This window comes from Trypanosoma cruzi, genomic scaffold (assembly GCF_000209065.1).
Source record: "Trypanosoma cruzi strain CL Brener 1047053517123 genomic scaffold, whole genome shotgun sequence".
Taxonomy (NCBI): domain Eukaryota; phylum Euglenozoa; class Kinetoplastea; order Trypanosomatida; family Trypanosomatidae; genus Trypanosoma; species Trypanosoma cruzi.
Genome location: NW_001849559.1, coordinates 13434 through 33561, shown reverse-complemented (window position 1 = coordinate 33561; position 20128 = coordinate 13434). Strand labels below are relative to the sequence as shown.

General features: G+C 44.5%; 9 protein-coding genes across 9 annotated transcripts, besides 13 other annotated features; all 9 read left to right on the top strand.

Moving 5' to 3' along the window:
• Nucleotides 1-20128: part of a sequence feature (areas merged during assembly that could not be assigned to a particular haplotype. This can correspond to areas where the two haplotypes were merged or to regions with more than two copies in the genome that were merged during assembly.) that runs on past the window's edge.
• Nucleotides 76-97: a microsatellite.
• Nucleotides 106-149: a microsatellite.
• Tc00.1047053504109.70 (mitochondrial carrier protein, putative) lies at nt 224-1159 on the top strand (the record flags this gene model as incomplete). Its single annotated transcript, XM_811743.1, has 1 exon — nt 224-1159. One exon carries the CDS (start codon nt 224-226, stop codon nt 1157-1159), a length of 936 nt encoding a protein of 311 aa, XP_816836.1.
• Nucleotides 1645-1678: a microsatellite.
• Tc00.1047053504109.80 (hypothetical protein, conserved) lies at nt 1723-5895 on the top strand (the record flags this gene model as incomplete). Its single annotated transcript, XM_811744.1, has 1 exon — nt 1723-5895. One exon carries the CDS (start codon nt 1723-1725, stop codon nt 5893-5895), a length of 4173 nt encoding a protein of 1390 aa, XP_816837.1.
• Nucleotides 6190-6210: a microsatellite.
• On the top strand, nt 6256-6966 carry Tc00.1047053504109.90 (ubiquitin carboxyl-terminal hydrolase, putative; the record flags this gene model as incomplete). The annotated part of the gene is made up of 1 exon (XM_811745.1): nt 6256-6966. One exon carries the CDS (start codon nt 6256-6258, stop codon nt 6964-6966), a length of 711 nt encoding a protein of 236 aa, XP_816838.1.
• Nucleotides 6993-7022: a microsatellite.
• Nucleotides 7023-7061: a microsatellite.
• Nucleotides 7558-10719, top strand: Tc00.1047053504109.100 (hypothetical protein, conserved; the record flags this gene model as incomplete). The annotated part of the gene is made up of 1 exon (XM_811746.1): nt 7558-10719. The coding sequence occupies one exon, from the start codon at nt 7558-7560 to the stop codon at nt 10717-10719; it is 3162 nt and encodes a 1053-aa protein (XP_816839.1).
• Nucleotides 10799-10851: a sequence feature (T-rich).
• Nucleotides 10891-10912: a sequence feature (AT_rich).
• Nucleotides 11009-13417, top strand: Tc00.1047053504109.110 (cleavage and polyadenylation specificity factor, putative; the record flags this gene model as incomplete). The annotated part of the gene is made up of 1 exon (XM_811747.1): nt 11009-13417. The coding sequence occupies one exon, from the start codon at nt 11009-11011 to the stop codon at nt 13415-13417; it is 2409 nt and encodes an 802-aa protein (XP_816840.1).
• Tc00.1047053504109.120 (hypothetical protein, conserved) lies at nt 13812-14747 on the top strand (the record flags this gene model as incomplete). Its single annotated transcript, XM_811748.1, has 1 exon — nt 13812-14747. One exon carries the CDS (start codon nt 13812-13814, stop codon nt 14745-14747), a length of 936 nt encoding a protein of 311 aa, XP_816841.1.
• Nucleotides 14774-14796: a sequence feature (AT_rich).
• Nucleotides 14857-14893: a microsatellite.
• Nucleotides 15022-17181, top strand: Tc00.1047053504109.130 (hypothetical protein, conserved; the record flags this gene model as incomplete). Its single annotated transcript, XM_811749.1, has 1 exon — nt 15022-17181. The coding sequence occupies one exon, from the start codon at nt 15022-15024 to the stop codon at nt 17179-17181; it is 2160 nt and encodes a 719-aa protein (XP_816842.1).
• Nucleotides 17333-17725, top strand: Tc00.1047053504109.140 (hypothetical protein, conserved; the record flags this gene model as incomplete). Its single annotated transcript, XM_811750.1, has 1 exon — nt 17333-17725. The coding sequence occupies one exon, from the start codon at nt 17333-17335 to the stop codon at nt 17723-17725; it is 393 nt and encodes a 130-aa protein (XP_816843.1).
• Nucleotides 17907-17939: a sequence feature (T-rich).
• On the top strand, nt 17992-19929 carry Tc00.1047053504109.150 (elongation factor, putative; the record flags this gene model as incomplete). Its single annotated transcript, XM_811751.1, has 1 exon — nt 17992-19929. The coding sequence occupies one exon, from the start codon at nt 17992-17994 to the stop codon at nt 19927-19929; it is 1938 nt and encodes a 645-aa protein (XP_816844.1).
• Nucleotides 19949-19971: a sequence feature (AT_rich).

Here is a 20128-nt window from a genome sequence, read left to right as displayed (position 1 = left end):
AAGGAAATTAAAATTAAAATCAAGGAGAGGAGAAGAATGAGAAAGAGAGTTTTTGCCAAGGGAATCACACCACAATTTTTTTTTTTTTTTTTTTTTTACCTTGCGTTATTAATATTATTAATATTAATATTATTATTATTATTATTGTTGCATTTTTTTTTTTTTGCCGAGGATATTGGAAAGGGGAGGAAAGGGGGTTGAGAAACGATTTAGGGTTAATATAATGAACACGGACGATGTTAAGGAGGTATGCGCTGGATCCATTGGCGGGGCGCTGGCCACCGTGGTGGAGTATCCCTTAGACACAATCAAGGTGAGGCTGCAGGATGATCCTAGTCGTTACCGTGGTAGCCTCAGTTGTATTACAGAGATTGCACGGCTTGAAGGGTTCATCAATGGCTTTTTTAAAGGTCTTCCTGCCCCTGTTATTGGTGCCGCAATAGAGAATGCCACCCTGTTTTGCACCTACCGCGTGGCTATTAACGGCATTCAAGATGTTTTTTATGAAAAACGATTTGAATCAGACACAGAGCCGTATTCTGTGGTTTTTTCTGCAGCGGCTATTGGTGGTCTTGTAGTATCGCACGCATTGACGCCTGCAGAACTTATCAAGTGTAAGATGCAGGTACAAAACACACTTCCTGGACACAAACGGGCATTAAAAAATTCTCTGCATTGCGCCATGTCCATATATAGGAGCTCAGGTGTACGTGGATTGTATAAAGGGCACGTTTCTATGCTTGCGCGAGAGACTACTGGCTGTGGAGTGTACTTTTTAACGTTTCAGTGGGTGATTCGCAACATGCTGCACGAGGGTCAAAGCTTTGCTGAGGCCTCGCCATTTGTTCATTTTCTTGGAGGCGGGTGCGCTGGTGTTGTTTTCTGGACATCGATCTATCCGATTGATGCACTGAAGACCAAAATTCAAACCGGCAAAGGAGGCTATGGTGAGCTTTCTTTTGTTAGGGGAATGATGCAGCTTTACATGCGAGAGGGAATGCGTGGGTGCATGCGAGGATACACCGTTACTGCGCTTCGTGCCTTCCCTGGAAATGCAGTTTTAATTGCCGTTTACGAGAAGGTGAACCTTTTGTGGGAAATGTCGCATCGCTCTCGTTGTACCTCTGTTTGTTCGGCATCGTGCGTTGGCAGCACATAACACCCTCATATTTGTGACATGGAGGGAATTTACTGATTTTTTTTTTTTCCTGCGTTAAAATTAAAGCCATACAATTATATCTACACATATCATTTTCCATTAATTTACTTGTATACATGCAGTTATTTGTTTTTACGGCCTTCACTGTGGGAAAGCAACGGAAGGAGCAGGAATAATACGAGCGGTGAAAGGATCCGAGAATGAAATGGGGGGGGAGGGAGAAGAAAATGAGTGGAGACAGTGAGAACCGTGAGCGTTATGTCATGTTGGTTTTGGCTCATGTGAGGAGGGTGCGGTGAACGAATTCCAGAGGAGGTGAAGGAACAAAAGAGGCAAAAACAAAAAGCTGATCTGTTTTTGAATAAAAAAGACGTTTAATGGATCAGCACACTTTTTTGTGCCGAATTCGTGGGGATCCTTCTTAACACCGACGGACCTTTTGAAATAAAACGCACACGCATCCATTCACGAAACGATGAACGCGGTATATATATATATATATAATGCATATACATATATGCCTCTCTTATATTTAAAATGTCTTCTGCACAACAAGGGCCTTGATGCTGGTTGCCATTGTCCTTTTTTTTTTTCTATCTCTCTCTCGCATCATTCCAAAGCCTTTTCTTATACGTTTATGTTTAATAGTTGTTTGTTTTTTCAAGATGGGAGTGCAAAAGAAGTTTGAATTATCAACAAAAGAACTTGGAGGTGGGGTGATTCTTTTCTCTTGGAACTCAAGTGGAACGCAGCTTGCAGTGTATAGTGCAAACGGAAAGCTGCAGATTCTATCTCCCGATGGCAAGAAGTTGAACACGTCCTCCTTTCCAGGTGTCGTCAGAATTGCGTGGGACTACTCATCGGACACCCTCGCACTTATTCAAAAAAATAACAGTAACGTTACTTTACAGTCGACCGGGAAGCAGAGTTCCGATAGCATTGACTCCGGGCTGCATGAGCTGTGTTTTCTTGCGTGGTCACGCCGTGGCTCCCATCTTGCTGTTGGCAGTACCAAGGGTACCTTTGTTGTGATCAACAGTGAAACCCTAAAGAAGTTGCCTGTTGTTGGAACACATACTAAGGCGATAGTTGATGGCAAATGGAGCGTGGATAACACACTGGTAATGGTCGGAGAGGACAATGTCCTCTCTATCTCAGAAGAGGATGGGGTGCTTCGGCGACAGGTGTCATTGAAATTAATGCCTTTGTCAGTTACTTTGGTGGATCTTTCGCAAAGGGGTGAAGAAAAATTCCCATTCAGTACAGCCGCACTGATAAATTTTGGCAAAACACTTGAGCATTTCAATTTAGAAACATTTAAGGCTCAACCTGTGCCGTTTGAGTCGAAATTGGGTACGGTCACTGTGTGCGACTTTATTTCGGGAGGCCTGGTGTGTGTGGGTTTTAGTTCTGGGGCTGTGGCATTGGTCAATGCTTCTGTCCAGGGGGTGAAGATGTGTGGTGTGGTCCGGTCTTTTCACGATACCGTAAATGCGCTGGCTTGCTGCCAAAATTTTAGCATGTGCGCTGCCGTTGGTGAAAACGCTCTTAAATTTTTCAGAATTGCTGATGGTAGCATTGTGGAGAATGCAATGGAAAGAGTCGAACTGGGAGGGACGTACGGCACCTTACGAGGGGTAGAATGGAGCAAGGATGGGTCCAATGTCACTCTGTCTACGGAGCAGGGGCAATTGATAAGTTACAAGTTGAATGTATCGGCTGTAAGCACCACAAAAGGCACCTTTATTTACTTTCTCTCATCCTCGCGCGTGGTAACGGCAAAAAGTTTGCAGGATGACCGTATAATATACAATGCGAACGTGGACATTGAACCAGCGATCATTGCCGCTGCTCGAGGGATTTTGGCCGTTTGTGCCGGACACAATGTTCTTTTTTACACAACGGAAGGAAACGAGGTTTCTCTTCTCCGTAGAGCTGATTTTCCTTCAGCTATTTCTGCGTTGAAGGTGTCATCTAGAATTGCAGCGGTAGTCTGTGATGGAAAAATTGAGCTTAACGAGATACGTTCCGGTGAAAACTCTACCACATTCCCGGAAAACGGAACTGCAAACATCATTTCTTTGGATATGACTGAGGTTCTTCTTGTTTATGCAACAACAGAGAAAATTTGTGTTGTCAACCTCATTGATTTTCAATGTGTTGTTGAACACACGCCCTCTATAGGTATTAAAAGAGCGGTCCCCAATACGAGTTGCACTCGGGTAGCACTCATCGGTAAGAATGATGCCCTGTACATTTTTAATCCTGTAACACTGACCTTGATCCAAACCGAGGGTTTTGAGGCGGAACACAAGAACATTTTGTGGGATCAAGGCGATTATGGCATTTTGGTCTCATACGACAGCAAAACCATGGTCACATTTGTCTATTCGCCGCACAGTCGGTATGGTCCAACATCGGAGTCGGTTGTCATCAAGGATACGAATACAGAAAATCTCGTCACACCCATCCCTGTGGGATACACACCCGTGGCTCTCTTTAAAGGAAAGGTGACTTTTCAAACATCAAGTGGATCCCTTGACTTTGCTCATCTCAAGTCACACAACCAGGCGATGACTCGTGTACCAAACCCCGAAGCTTTTTACACAAATTTCTCACTGAATCACTTGCGCTGGGCGTCACAAAACATAAGCACTTCACAAGAGGCGGAAGATTTGGCTGTGAAGGCACTTCATGTGCTTGACGTTGAACTTGCCATTCGTCTTTATCGCCAGCTTTCGCAACCAAGTCTTGTGTTGTGTCTTGAAAACATCAAACATATTAATGAGAAAAATCTTCTTATTGGCCATATTTCTATGATTATGGGGTTTTTTAAGGACGCACAGAGTTTTTTTTTGCGGTCATCACAGCCACTTTGTGCGCTTCAGATGCGCCATGATTTGATGCAGTGGGAGTCTGCACTTGCCCTTGCAAGACAAATGGCTCCCGAAAGGGTTTTTATCTTATCCAAGGAGTATGCACAGCAATTGGAGTATCGTGGAGAGTACGCTAAGGCGTTGGAGATGTATAGAGCAGGGGAACGAGCGATGCCAAAGGGCCATGCCAGTACTCAACTGACTGCCGCCCAGGAAGAAGTGAAGAGCCACAACGCTGTCTGTTCAAAAGGAGCCGCAAGGTGTTTGTTACGTACAGGAAGCATTCGAGAAGGGGTAAAACTGGCATTGGATTCGAATGATGAAGCGCTTATAATGGATTGCGCGGAGATATTAGAATCTACGCGACAGTTTGAGGATGCGGCGCATCTTTATGAAAAAGCATCTGAATTTGAGCATGCAGCCACGTTATATATCCTGGAGGCGAAAAATTTAAAGGCGGCAAGTCGTGTTATCCCAAAGATATCATCTCGCAATATTATTGGTATGTTTGCCAAAGCGAAGGAATCTGAAGGGGCCTTCAAGGAGGCGGAACTGGCGTACACTCAGGCGGAAGATTGGGATAATGTGGTTCGCATCAAAGTAGAAAAATTAAATGACTTGTATGGGGCATACGTCGTTGTACGCCAAACGCGATCGGCTGCTGCTGCAGCTATAGTCGCCAACATGTGCAAAAAGAGAGGTGAGTTTGGTTCAGCTGTGGAGTTCTTTGTTTTAGCCAAGAGCTTTCAAGAGGCATTTGAGTTGGCCAAAGAAAAGAACTGTATGTCTACTCTTGAAGGTGCATTGTTGAATCAGGCTCAGCTCCTAGATGGGATTGCACCCGCCTCTAACCAGGCTGAATTTGCGATGATTGCCCAGTACTATGAGCAAAATGGGAAGCCCGGTCAGGCAGGACTGTTTTACCACATTGCTGGAAATTTCCCGCTGGCGTTGAGGAATTATCTGGACGCGGGTGAGTCGGAAGACATTGAGAAGGCCATTCAAGTCGTTGGTAAGTCAAGGAGTGATGCGCTAACCAATAGACTTATAGATTATCTTATGGGGGAAACCGACGGCGAGCCGAAGGAACCCTCATACATTTTCAAGCTTTACATGGCATTGGGGAGCTACGAAAAGGCTGCGAAAACATCGGTCTTGATATCCACCAAAGAACAAGAGATGGGCAACTATCTCACTGCACATAAGACTCTCGTAGATGCATATCGTATACTTCGAGATAAAAAGATGCATGTTCCTAACGATCTACGACGTTCATTGATGCTCTTGCATTCCTACGTTATTGCTAAGCCTCTTATGAAGATTATGAAAGATGATGAAACAGCCTCTCGCATGCTTCTACGGGTGGTGAGAAATATTCATAAGTTTCCAAAACACATATCTGTCATCTATACCTCTACTGCATTGCAGTGCTTAAAAAGTGGATTTAGAAAGTCCGCCTTCGATAATGCGTGTATTATTATTCAAAATGGGAAATACGGAACCGAATTGGATGAAAAGACACGAAAAAAAATTGAAGGAATCGTACGGAGACGTGGGAAGGAGGAAATGGATGACCCACCTGAGAAAACCTCTCCTTGCCCCTTTTGTGATGCTCAAGTGCCGGAGACGGAACTGGATTGTGGTGCCTGTAAGAATACTTTGCCATTCTGCATCGTTACCGGCAAACACATGGTCAAGGAAAACTACTCTGAGTGCCCCATTTGCCAATTTCCCGCTCTGTATTCCTCGTTTGTGACGCTACTGAGGAGCTCTCAAACTTGTCCAATGTGCGAAAGTATCATTGATGTGAACAAGGTCCAAAAACAAAGTGACCCTGATTTAAAGGCTTATCTTGCGTAGAGGAGGACATACTTCTTGGTGTATTGCGGCGGAGCAACTCGGACCCAAAGGAACCGAAAGGAGAAGGAGAACAAGGAGAAAAGATACCGATCTGTGGGGGCGTATGTAAGATGTTCAAATTCAATTGGTCATATTTTAGAAGAAGGCGGATTTAAAGATAAAACTGGACACCGCCAGCAATAGAGGCATCGTTTACACATGAAACTGGTTTTTGTGTTTTGTTTTTTTCTCTTTTTGAGGGTTGTCTCTTCTGCCTCATTCAACCCTTTTGTTTGGCTGAATTTGGACAAAAGGATATATATATATATATATATAGAAATATTCTGTGAGAAAAATAGACACCAAAGCTATTTTTCAACCATGGCAAAGAAATGGCTGCCAATCGAGAGCAACCCCGATGTGTTGAATACCTACCTCAGGAACCTTGGTGTTCCCAACCCCAAGGTGGAGTTTTGCGATGTTTACGGCTTGGACCCCGATCTTCTTGTGTTTTTACCTCGGCCCGTTCGCGCCATGATACTTTTGTACCCAATTACACCTGAAATAGATGCAGCAGATGCTAAAACTGTGGAAATGCAGGCTGCTGAAATAAAGGCATTTATGGCGGAAAAAGACGTATTTTTCTCCAAACAAACAGTTGAGAACGCCTGTGGTACCATGGCTCTTCTTCATGCTGTGATGAATAACTTGGATTCTGTGGGTGATGTCAGAAAAGACAGCCCGATAGACTTCTTAAGGAGGGAGGGACTCCATGGGAATCCAGAGGAACGCGCATTACTTATTGAGTCCGATCCTAATCTAGATGCGGCGCACATGGGGGCGTCGGCAGAAGGGGTCACAAAGAATCAGCCGGTCAATGCAAATATCGACCTTCACTTTACTTGCTTTGTACATGCAAAGGATCAATGTGTGGAGCTGGACGGGCGTAAACAATCACCCTTGCTCCATGGTGCTTGCATGGATAATGAGCAGTTTGTGAGTGTTACCGCAGAGGCGATTCAAGCCAAGATTTCTCGGAATAAGGAGTCCTTTCGTTTCAATATCATTGCTCTTGTGGACAAATCCAGCTAAGGAATTTTTTATGTAACTATTTGTCAATATATATATATATATAATATATATATATATATTATTATTATTATTATTTTTTTATTATTATTATTATTTTCCTTTACTTCTTGTCATGCCCTTCTTACATCTCTTCTTAACACCACGCGAAGTGGTCTCCTGGCATTGGGGATGCACAGAAACGAATTGTTCTCTTGTATTTGCCGCCACCTGCTGCTTTGTATGGAGTTTTGAGGAATACCTTAGAAAGATAATGACATGAAGAAGGGGAATGAGGGAAGACTGGGGCGATGGCGAAAAAAAAGGAATATATGAAAATTGCCTATAAAAAAGAACACTCTCCACCATTCTTCATTGGGTATGGAGGCGGGACGCAGATCGAGTTTTTTGTCTTTACCTTGTAGGTGGCTTCGAGCTTGCTTTTGCTACGGGGAGCACAAGGGGATTTTCCCTTTGATGCCTGTTTGTTGAAATGTTTGTACCCATAGGCTGTTGTGGTCCTTTTTTCTTATTTTATCCTCCTTTTTTTGTTGACGTTCTTATCGTTTTATTTCTATTGTACTTTTTAGAAATTTGGGTTATTTGCACAGTGCCATGAGGCGCATTTACCGAGTAACGTGGATACGAGCATTTAGACACGTATCTCTACGCAAGTTTATGAACACATCGGGCGACCCTAATGTTTCCGATGTAAAGTTCTCTTTCACAGAGCGGATGTCCTCTAATTCTTCGTCTCCTTCTTCCATGGCCACCCCGGAAATAGAGGAATCGGGAGTAGTGCCGTTTCTTTCTTCATTATCATCGGACCTGGACACTTTGCAGAAACGGTGGATGCGATGTTTTCGTGTATGTATCACAAGTACACCACGAGTGGTCATTGAAGCAAAATCAATGGATAGTGACGTTTGGACACAAGTGGTCACTATGAAAACTACACAATTGCCGCGTGGGCTCATCAAGACGGTTGAGGATGTCTTGTCCCTTCCAACTGAGGCAGAAAATCGTCGTGTGACTGTTATAGATTTGCGTGACAGACCCGAGGACATTGCTGTGGCTCAGCAGATTTTAGCAAAGCGATTTCCGGGACTCCGGTTGCAAATTGATCATTCCAAAGGGACAGATCTTCAAGGCACCGTTACGCACACTGTCTCTGTTTCTCTGCGTGACCACGGTTTTGTCGATGGCTCGCCTTCCAAGGAGGAGAAGTCAGTCAAGGAGACCTTTTTTGGAGAGGCCATTGGCGCTAGCTTTGCGAGCACAGCACGGCGTGCTCTTCGTGAGGCATTTGAGGCGGCTGGTATTCCACCACCTCCAAGACACTTTGAGCGCGATCAAGGGGAAAGTGAGATGGAGATTTATCTGGAAACCATTCGGAACGCCACAAACGAAACGATCGAGATCATGACATCTCTTGTTGGAGATGACCATGTACAGGTGATAGTGCAATCCTCTAATGGACGCCGGCTTGGTCTCTTAAAGGGACGCAGGGATGATGCTCTATCTATTGTTCTTGCATGTGTGGAGAGGGCTGCGGAATGTACAAATCGCATAGCGACGGAAGAGGCTCGTAAACGTATTGCAGACCACCCTGTGGTATTGGCTCTTCCTCCTAAAGGCCTTCGTCCCAAGGAGATTTTGCACCGCTTGCTGTTTCATACCTTTGGATTGACAAACGAGCGAATTCGTGTTTTGACTTCACAAGGTGATGGCGGTACGTTCGTCACTACTGTTGATGCAGAGTTGCACTGGAGTGTTACAGTAAACACTGAACGCCCTGTTTTTTCCACCCTTTCTAGAGCCGTGGGAGTGAGTAAAAAGGCGGCAGAGGAGCTTGCATGTGTAAAGGCAATTCAGCGCTGCTTTCCTCGTGTTTTTGAAGACCAACTCTCTTTTCATGCCGATGTGAGGGAAATTATAAATTCCACAAAGGCGACGGATAAGGATTCTATTTGCCCGCATATATCAAAGGGGCTTTTGGCGCAGTTGCGTTGGGCCGCTCAATGTCATAAGAAGGAAGTGTTAATTGAAGCAGTACAGCTGCTTCCAAATTCTGAAAATGAATCGCTCGGGATACGTACGACAAGAGCTCTCTGGGCGACGCAGCTTTTTCTGGTGGATCAACAAGGCACACGTGATTTTATATGTCTTGCATTGGATCCAAAGAAATCTGCAAGTGAACAGAAGGCAATTGCGGCTGCAATATGGAAGATTTTTAGGGAAGAATGTAGCGAAGGTGTTACGTATGCGATAGACCGGGGACTTATTGATAAAGAAGGCAATGCTACCTCCTGTGAAGGTATTTCAACATCTGAACCGTTACCAAAGAATGACTATGAACTTGCAGCAGAGTCCGATCCATTCATTCAAAAATTACAAATTGTCCCCTCACAGAGTATTTCTGTCCCACATCGGCAATCGCTGCTAAGTGTGTTTCGTCGTGGAGTTCAACTATATATTGATCTCTTGAATGAACGGAGTGGAGGTGGCGGAGTTTATGGTACTTCTATCGGACAGTTAATTGAGTTCACAGATAGAAATTTAATGGATGGTTCATTTAAGGCACAAATACTTGTGCAGTTCTCGGGAGATGGCGTAGACATAACAAAGGAAACCCTAGGAGAGGCCTTTCATCCAAGTTCAGCCATCATTGCTCTCTTCTCCGCGTTTAAAGGTCTATTTGAGGAAGAAGGCATTATTGCGAAGGCTGCGAGGGAAGATAAACAGGTGGAGAGTATTTACAGAGATACTTGCCAACGTGCAGAAGAGATCCCCCCGTTGCCATTGGAAATTTCCACATCCAACCCGCTGGAAACTGTTGCCCAATGTATAATGTTGAAGTATGGTTTAGGGGTTGAATTGCGTATTTCTGGTGGAGGCAATGTGGTTCAGGTGCAATTTTTTGGTCAGAGCCCGGCTCACCTGGGTTCTGATCACCTTGTCACTTCATCGCAGTTTTTCTTAGGGCATGGCCGAGGGAACTCTCTTTTGAAGGCTGTTGTGTCGTGTTGCAAAAACGTTTTTTATGCGCATGTTTGCTCCAAGAGTGAGGCTCTTGGAGGAGCGAGGTTATCTGCCCTAAATTCCGGGACGGTACAAGTTCTTTTTCAGGGGAAGTCGATTCTTGCTTCGCGAGTAGAGGACGTAATGAAAGAAATTTTGGAAAACAAAGCGGTCTCGTCGGCAGCTTCCATTCATGTTAAGGTAAGTATTCACTCCGTAGCTGAGGGAACGATGTATCAAGCACACTTGTGTGTCGTGGATGGAGCACGGGTGGTTGAGCTGGAGCGAACTTCGTTGGTGGCGGATCTCCTGCTTTCACTACGGCAGTTAACAGAAAACATCATCCGGGAGATGGGTGGTCCTACTGTCGATATTGACGCGATACAACGACAATGCACAGGACCATTGCGGTATGGCACCTTGCAACAACTGCTAGAAGTTTTTTATGGATTCCCGCTTCTGGTGGAAACATCACTGAAGGATCATCGATGGCACTGCCGCTTAAGCGTACATTTATTTGAGGAGTTCTATTACGCACTTGCTTACTCTGTCAATTTGAAGAAAAAGGAGGCAGTGGAGAATGCGGCGAAGAAAGCACTGGAACATTGCTTTGGGGCGGCTTCACGGGTCGCAGGATCACAGGAGACTTCAACAGCAAAGAAATCAACCCCAACCGTAGAAAAAATAGGATGCGCAGAGGAAGATTTTGGATTTGTGTACAAGAAGCCAGATAACAGATGCACTCCCTGGAATTAGGAATGGTTACATTTTTTCCGCGTCGCTTCCGTGTAAGATCTGCATGGGGATAAAATTTAAACTCTTCCTATCGTTAGCCTTTTTTTTTTTTTTGCTGCTTTTTTCATTGCTATTTTTTTTTTTTTGTCTTTTATGCTGTTTGCTCCTGCTGATCAACGGATTTTGGTAGTCTTTTTTTTTTTTTTTTATTTTTGTCTGTCTGTATGCATGCTACTTATATAGTTTCTTTTTCTTTATCTTCCCTGTTTCGTTCATAAACGGAAGAGATTTTATTTTAAGTATATTGGCAATGCTACGGGCTTCGGCGAGCTCGATCAAGCTGACGAACCTGTACGGGGCGCCAACAGGGGATACATACCACCCGAGCACACCGTTTGCCAATTTAATTGAGATTGATGGCGTGCGGATTCTTCTGGACTGCGGGTGGAACGATGAGTTTGATGTCAATTTTCTTGATGCACTGATGCCTTACTTGGGTGATGTGCACGCTGTGCTCTTTTCGACTCCTGAACTCGTCTCATGTGGAGCACTCCCATTTGTGATGGAGCACATTCCTACAGGCACGTGCGTAGCTGCTGCGGGTTCCACGGCCAAGATGGGTCTGCACGGGGTCCTGCATCCATTTCTTTACCTGTTTCCTAACGTCAAAACTTGGCGGCTGGAAAACGGTCTTGATTTTGAAATGACAGTTGACAAGGTATACAGTGCCTTTCGAAGTGTGACGGAGCCTTATGGGGGCAAGGTAACAATTCGTCATCGAGATGCTGAAGTGGAGTGCTATCCCATTTTTTCTGGTCGAATGCTTGGAGGACATGGGTGGCTTATTAAGTATAAAATTGATGAGCTTTTTTATTGCCCTGATTTTTCTTTGAAGCCATCCTATGCGCTTAAACGCTTTTTACCACCAACAACGTCAACACTTCTTTTTATTGACGGATCGCCATTTCATTTAAGCGGTAATACTGGGCGGAAATACGAAGAACAGTTGAATGCTTTAATTCGAGAGATTTTGGGTACACTTCGTAATGGGAAGGACGTTTTGATCCCAGTTTCTGTTGTTGGAAGGGGACTGGAGATACTCACAATTGTCACACACCTCCTTACGGAGAAGGGGGGTGATAATTATACGGTTGTTTTTGCCTCTATACAAGCGGCAGAGCTAGTAGCGAAGGCGAGCACTATGACAGAAGCTCTTTTGGATGAGATCATTCTCAGTGAAAGACAGTTATTTGCCAATGTGGTGACTTGTAAAACAGCCGAGGAAGTGTTGAGTGTAGCCGGACCAAAAATATGCATCGCCGATGGTGAGACCCTTGATTATGGAGTGTCAGCTGAGCTTTTAGGGCATTTTTTGCAAGCGGATGCAGATGAGAGGGAGAACCTAGTTGTACTAACAGGGGCACCTAAACCACATACAAATGCCTTTACGATGGCTGCGGCCAAGAAGGGGGATGCTATTGATTTGCGTTACACAATTCGATCACCGCTTGGAAAAGAGGAATTAGAAGAGTATTATCTCCAAATTGAGTTGGAAATGGAGGAACAGAGGAAGGCGTTAGAAGGCGGCGCTTATGAGGTGGCCTCACTTGAGGATGAGAATAGCGATAATGACAACGATGCAGGCAAGGAGGACGAAAAGCAATTGAGGGTGACACAACAGTGTACGCCTGGCCTTGTTCTCCCCTCTTATATGAGTTTTGTTTCTAAACATCTTCAATTTCCCATTTTGGAGACGGCAGCATCATTAGCTAATGCGATGTTTAAAAAAGTGGATTATGCATATGGTCTTCCCATTAGTGAAGAAATGCAGTTCCTTATGCGTCGAAAGGCTCCAGCTCGAATTTACAGTGATGAGGGACCCGAAGGGATACAAATGCATAATGATGCTCAGGCTGAGGCGAATATTCCCTCCAAGACATTTGTGAACACTGCTGTGGTAAGTAAAAATTCACGTGTTTTTATGACGGACCTTTCAGGATTTGCAGATGCGGCTATTATGCGGAGCCTGTTAAAGTCCCGTTTTAGTTTTGCTAAAAAGATTGTACTGATCCGTGGGACTGTCGATGATCACCGTGCGTTGTATCAGTTTTGTCGATCGGAAAAAGTAATGAAGTGCGGCGAGAATGTTTTTTTTCCGAGGACGCAGAGAACTCACTTGGAACTTGCGACGCACGTGTACTCTTATATGGTGCAATTGGACCCAACATTGGCTAATGCACTTCCTTCCGCTTTACGGCGCGTCAAGGAGTCAAGATCAAGTGGCTTTTGGGATGTGGGGTGGGTGGATGGTGCCCTGGAGAGTTCTTTTGTTTCGCTGACACCTGAAGACGACGAGAGGCAGTCGGTGAAGCGACTTCGAGCGGAAGGAAATGATGGCGAAATAAAGGACGGCGTCTTCACCCTGGTCCCTCTCTTTGGTGAGAGGGCACAACAGTGTGCTCGGGAGCGAGAATTGCGGGGCATGCAGCGAGGTTTATTTTACGTTGGTGATGTGGATTTACACAGACTTCGCGATGTGGCTCGAAGTGAAATGGGTCTGCGCGGTGAGTTCCACAAGAATGCACCTATGCTTGTCTTTGATGCGGGTTTATGTGTTCGCAAAAGCGCCAATGGGAATTTTTCCTTGTCTTCGATGATTTCGCCATCTGTTTTTGCACTTAGAAAGACCGTCTACGGTCAATTTTCCCAGACACTCTAAAAATACAGCGTATATATTGCATGTATATATATATACATTCACTTGTGTGTCTGCATTGAAGGCAATAATATTAATTGGTCAACGGCCGAACAGAAACACATTTGACTTTTGATCTGAACCTTGTGGGACCGCTTTCTTTTTTTTTTTTTTTTGTGCGTATGAGATCTTAAGCAATAAAGATGGTAGTGTTTAATTGCTGTCCACTCTATGCGATGTTTATTTATGAGGCAGCACATTACACTTTATTTTTCGTTTTGCTTTTTTGTATCTACGCATCTTTTTTTTTTTTTTTTTCTGTAACCTTTGGATGCTTTTCCCGTCACCACTTCGCAGGACGTAGTCAAGAAAAATTCTAGAAAAACAAACTAACGAGGGGCAACCCCATCTGTCACCAATGTCAGATACTGATGTTCTTCTGCTTAATCTAGAAGTTGAGGCTGCCGCGGCACGCAACGCTGACCTCTCTAGGCGACTTGAAATGATAACAGAAGAACTGGGGTGCTCTTCTGTACATATGACGGGCAAGCCTGAACTTGTTTCGCAGGGGACACAGACGGGGTTTGATATTTTGCGTGAAGTTGCGCTGAATTTGGATGATCTCCTGTTTGAAATTGCGGAAATAATGTTTCGTCTCTACCCCTCAACTCCTATCGATTTGTCAATACGTAGGGGTGACGGATCGAGGAATCTCGAAGAACTCTCGCATCGTTGTTTGGGTGAGATGCGTTCACTTCGAGTTGCATGGGAAACAAAACTGGAAGGCTATAACACTTTCATAGAGGAGCTTCAACGAGCCATTGGTTCATACTACAGATCTATGGAGGAAATGGAATCCCAAATGCAAGAAAAGGAATTGGAATTTGTTGCTCTCCAAAAACACAATGTCGAACTGTCGCGTCAATGTGCTGATATGGAAGCACAGCTGAAGGCCGCTCGTGAAAAAAATGAAAGCTTTAGAGAAAATATAGCGTCTCAGATGCGGCGGACGAGAGATCTTGAGGAAGAAAGAGATCAACTTCTCAAAAGGGAAACGGTTCTTGCAAATACGGTGGCTTCATTGAGGGCCGAGTGTGTCTTGGGGCCGTGGAAGAACACGGTAACTAAGAGGGATACTTTAGTTGAAAATTCGGGTGACTCTTTCAATTTATTGCCGGTACGAGAGAGCGCAAACCCCGTTGTAGGCGCCTGTGCTGGGATTGGAGTTGCGGATCCTGCGCTTAATGCGATGTGGGCTTGTCAGGGTTCTGCTGTTAATAGAGCTTTTCCTGAGTGGTGTGTTTCCGCGGAAAAAGTTGTCGATTTTTCTTGCAAAATGAGGAATTTACGCTGAATGCGAAAGTTTTTTGAATATAACCGAAAAAAATTAAATTATAATTTTTCAATGTTGCGACGTTTATGAAATTGAAGTTGTGTATTATGAAATGCATTGGTTGTTTGTGTTTTTTTTTCTGTCTTTTTTTTTTTTTTTTTTTTTTTATGTTCCTGTTGCCGTTGGAAATTTCGTCTTAAGTGTTTTCAGCGCTTTTTTTTTCTTTTTTTGTTCTCTTTTGATAAGAATAGTAGTGCAGTCTTTTTTCTTAATATTATTTTTTTCAGCCATCTAAATGGAGATACATGAAGGGCGTTTGGACGGATGGATTGATCTTGTGAATGCTGGTGATGCTACGTCGTTGATTGCTGTATTTCGGGAGGTTCTCAGCTCTACACCGCTCGATCCCTCCGCCTTGGGGACTATATCTACTTTTTTGGAGGCACATCTTTTTCCGTCTGCGTTGGAAGTCGATTTGCCGCAGCTTTTCTCCCCAATGCCCACGGAATACATGGAGGCTGCTTTGAGCGAGGCACGCGCTCATGCACTTGATCCTCGTGAGATTCTCAGTGAGTTGCTAGCGATTGGAGAGGCCCTTGCTGGATATGCTCTTGTTGTTTACTTACGACTCATTCGAGCATCATTTCGTCAGGTTTTCTTTGACACGCTTGGGCGCAAAAAGGGATTGTGTGCCAGTGTTGAGGAACAGTTTTCAAAGACGCATGAGATTATGCTTGCGTGGTATCCAGGAATGGATAGACTTTTCTCGCGCATCATTTCAACAATTTGTCAGCGAGATGCAGCACCAAAAATGGTGCGAACCGTAAATAATTTTGGGCATGGTGACGTTGACAGTGATGACGTCGACGAAAAAGAAGTTGATGACCTGGGAAATATGCCGTTGTTGGTGGAGCCGGAGGCATTGCAGGTCTTGGTGTTATTGTCATTGGATCTTCTCTTGATGGTAGGAGAACCCCACAAAATAATGCCGCTTCTACTGATGGTGAGGACGAGTATAGTGGCAGCCCAACCGTACAACGAAAGCGGCGAATTTTTGCATAGAACGGGAAAGGACCTGAGGGAATGGGCTAACTTTTTCTGCAGTGTGGGGGACAAAAGGACAGAATTGAAAGAGGAGCCTTATTCCACGCAAAATTCGCCAATTGTGGCAACAATAAAGGAGTCTGAAAGAATGAGGGAAAAAATTGCGCGAGCCGTGCTGGAGATTTCGCCCCCTTGTGAACTTTTTTCGCACCTTCAAAAGTGCTGGAGCAATGAATCCACAAAGGATTTAATGGATAGTGTCACATACGAGGACAATGAACATGGAATAGATGCAAGCGACGCAAGGGCTTTCGCCACTCTACATGCCTTAAAAAAAGAAAAGGATTCCCTACACATTCTTTCCGATGACGATTACGAAAGAGAGGAATGTAATGATGAAGCCTTTTCAGCGTCTCTTTCTTTGCAGAAAATTGGTGCCATGTTGATCCTATGTGATTTTATGACACTTGAGGGGTTTTCTGATCAACAGTTGTTTTTATCGAAATCTCCAGAATCGTTCTTCTTCCTAACGGGAACAATGGTTTTAGAGTGTCTAAAGAGTTCATCACTCAATGTAGTGATGACTGGCCTTGCCTTCCTATCCACCCTTGTTCCTCAAGTGCCTCCGTATAGTGTTTGTGCCAACGGTGAACTTAATACCAAGTCTGGAGAGATACATGAGTTTGGACAAAAACAGTCGGCGGGAAGCACATGGGGGTTTCATACAAAAAGATTTGAGCTCATCTTCGAAGTGGTGAAATCATTGATGAATATTTCTGCAACTTCTCCCTGTGAGTGCCATCGTGAGGTTTCTCGTGGAATATTTGTTCTTTTGCTTCGACGATTTGCCTCTAACTTACGTATGCTTGTTTACTCATTGTTTCTTGCTCTGACACCCTTTGCCTCCATTTGCTCGCTGATGTTGCACTCCCTTCGGGAAGAGTGGAATGGCAGTCAATTCTCTCCCAACAATTCAGAATTTGATTTTCTTCAGAATACCCTTCCTACACTTCTGTTAAAGGCGCAGAAAAACTGGCTGAGTAAAATGCGTGTTGGTGAGTTGACATTTGTGGAGCCGATGATCCAGTCAATTAATTTTGTCCGTTGTGTGATCATCGAGGATCGAAAACGGAGGCCGGAGGACGCGTTGTTTCGATTTGATCCCAACTGTGCCAAGGTCCAGCTTCGTGAGGAGGATTCCGGGGGTGGCAAAGGTGATCGATGGAATATTTACCTCTGTCAGCTGCTGAAGGATGTTATACCGCCATTGCGGATCATGGTTTTGGAATCCCCTGAGACCTCTGCAACCGCAATGGGTTTGTCAGGTGGCGTGACGCTCTCACCACTTGACCGCTTTGCACTTTCCATGTGTATGGATGGCTTGGGGGAACAGGTTTCTCTCGCGGCTTAATATTACTGCGACTTTGTTTATTTCTCTTGGTTGACATATATGTATAAATGGGTTTTGTGTGCTCCCTCTACGAAGGTTAAATTCTAATAAGTTGACATCGACGTTTTGTGTTTTTCTTTTTTTCTTTTGGGTTAAAATAAAAGTTCTATCGATGATCCGCTCGCATCTTATTGTTGTCGATGAGTTTGCATCCGCCGCCGAATCTCTCCGCGTCACACCTGTGCAGGAGAGGAGGTCAAGTGCCTACTTGACAAAGTATGAGATGGTGCGCGTGCTTGGGGAAAGAGCACGCCAGACTGTGAATGGCAGCTCTGTTTTTTTGAGTAGCCGAAGCCGTGTAAATGAACGAAGCGCGTTGGAATTGGCAGAGCGGTGTTCTGACCCTTATTCATCTTCGGTGGACCCTATTTTTATTGCGAAGATGGATTTGCTGCAGGGGAGGATATCAATGATTGTTCAACGGACTTGGCCTAATGGAAAAATAGAAAACATTCCCGTGTCAGAATTGCTAATTGATAAGACCATGCTTAATATGCAAGCGTAATTAACAGACGTTTTATTATTATTATAGCTATATATATATATATTCCACCATTTGCTGTTGGTCATCGGCAGAAGCACAAATGTATTTTTTCTCCCTGTTCTTGTGGCTCTTTCTTTTTAATTCGCCATTTTTGGAGCTTTTAATCCATCAATGGCAATATAAATAAAGCATATATGAAAGCTTTTCTTTTTCCTTTTCTGTTTTTTTTTTTTTTGCTTGCATGTGTATGTTTGATCAAGCACGCAAGAGGGACATTGAGAAAAGTGATGCGGCGATTTTTACGAGGAGTGACCTGGGCTCAGTGTCGAGTGACTCACCTTTGTTCGCTGCGGCGCATTAAATTTAGAGAGGACCTGCGCAACATTGCGGTCATTGCTCATGTCGACCATGGCAAAACCACACTGGTGGACACCATGCTAAGGCAATCGGGCACTTTGGTGGAGGCTCGAAATCGTGTGATGGACAGCAAAGATCAAGAGAAGGAGCGGGGCATTACGATTCTTGCGAAGAATACTGCCATTTTTTTACCCAAAAGGACTGCAAGTCAATCAGAACGTCGCATTAATATTGTGGATACACCTGGTCACTTGGATTTTTCAGGTGAGGTTGAACGAGCGCTTCAGATGGTGGAGGGCATCGTTTTATTGGTCGACGCCAAGGAGGGAGTTCGCCCTGGAACGCGATATGTTCTTCGTAAAGCTCTTAGCCTTAACCTCAAGCCGATTGTTTGTCTGAATAAAATTGATAGGGATGACACAAACATTAAAAAAACGGAGGATGCTATGCAGGATCTTTTTCTGGAGACTGCAGAAAATGAGGAACAACTTGAAATTCATTTCATGTTTGGATCGGGTCGTGATGGATACATGAATGATACGCCAAAGAAAGGGGGAACTCTTGATCCTCTTTTTGAAAAAATATTTAGCACTGTGCCAGCACCACACTGCAAGGGGGACGATGCGCTGCAGATGCTTGTGGCCCAAGTTGAACTGGATGAATCCACAGGGCATAAAATTGCTATTGGTCGTATTTTCAGTGGTAAAGTCTCAGTTGGTGATATCGTTACGGTAGCTTTGGAAGAAAAGGAGGTGGATGCCCTTGTTAAAAATATTCAGCTTTTTGTTGGGGTGGAGAGGTCTAATGTTCAAAGTGCGTCTTACGGTGATATTTGTATTCTCACCCTTCAAGAACCTATTGGCCAGAAGGTGCCCGTCAAGATTGGGTGTACCGTGTGTCAGCAAGGCGTTGTGGACCGATTTCCGTATCGCAAGCCAGACGAGCCCACCTACAGTCTTGTGATGCAAGCCAGTGAAGCACCTTGGCGGAAAAAGGAGGCAGACGAGCGTTTGGGCACCATTTTGGCCTTGCAAAAACGTTTGGAGCGTGAGGCAATGGTGAACACTGCGCTACAACTTTCAGGGTTGGGTACTCCACACATTACATTAATGGGTCGTGGTCCACTTCATCTTTCTGTCATTGTGGAGGACATGCGGCGCGAAGGGTATGAATTTGAGATTCAAGCACCCCGTATCTTAACAAGAGTCATCGATGGAGTAAGCTGTGAACCATATGAACGAATTCATTTGGAATTTTTCGAAGGCCTTGTGTCGGATATGGTATCTTTTTTAAGCAGTAAGATGGGGGAGATTGGTGAAATTAGACAATTTTCGAATGGGCGTGTTTTAATGGATTGTGTCATGCCCGTTCGCTTTATGTCACAAGTTCCACTGCGCTTCCATACGCTAACGGGGGGAGATGGTGTGCTTAACCACAGCTTTGAGGCGTACAGGCCCATGACTTCAGTGCAAGTTACACGCGAGACGGGCGCGCTGATTTCTGTCGAAAACGGTGAGGCGACAGAGTGGTCGCTTTCAGGACAGGCGCAACAAGGCCGCTTTTTTGTCTTGCCGGGTGATGCCGTTCATTATGGGCAAATTGTAGGGGAGAACAGCAAGACGCTCTATCAAAATCTTGGCATAAATGTTTGTAAGCGCAACGAGCAACTGGGTGGGCTGCGTTCAAATGCCAACGATAAGGCAATTAGAAGAAGGGCTTCCTTCACCGCATTCCGTGCTACATTTGAGGATTGTGTTGCATGGGTGACGGACGAAGAATTGGTCACGGTGACACCAAAATCAATTCGCATGCGGCAGCCAAAGTTCAACGGCAAAACGACGATGCGGAACGCAGCGCAAAAGAGGTAGAGGGTACTTTTGGATTCACATTTATTTTTATTTTTATTATATCTTGTTTGTCGATAGTTTATATACATATATAAACGAATTTCGTAAGTGTGGCGTCTCATGCATTTGAAGACGACCACATGGTGTATTTTGCCAGACTAGCAGTAAAACCAATAGCCAAGACGAAAAAAACAAAACAAAAAAAACCTCTCCGGGAAAT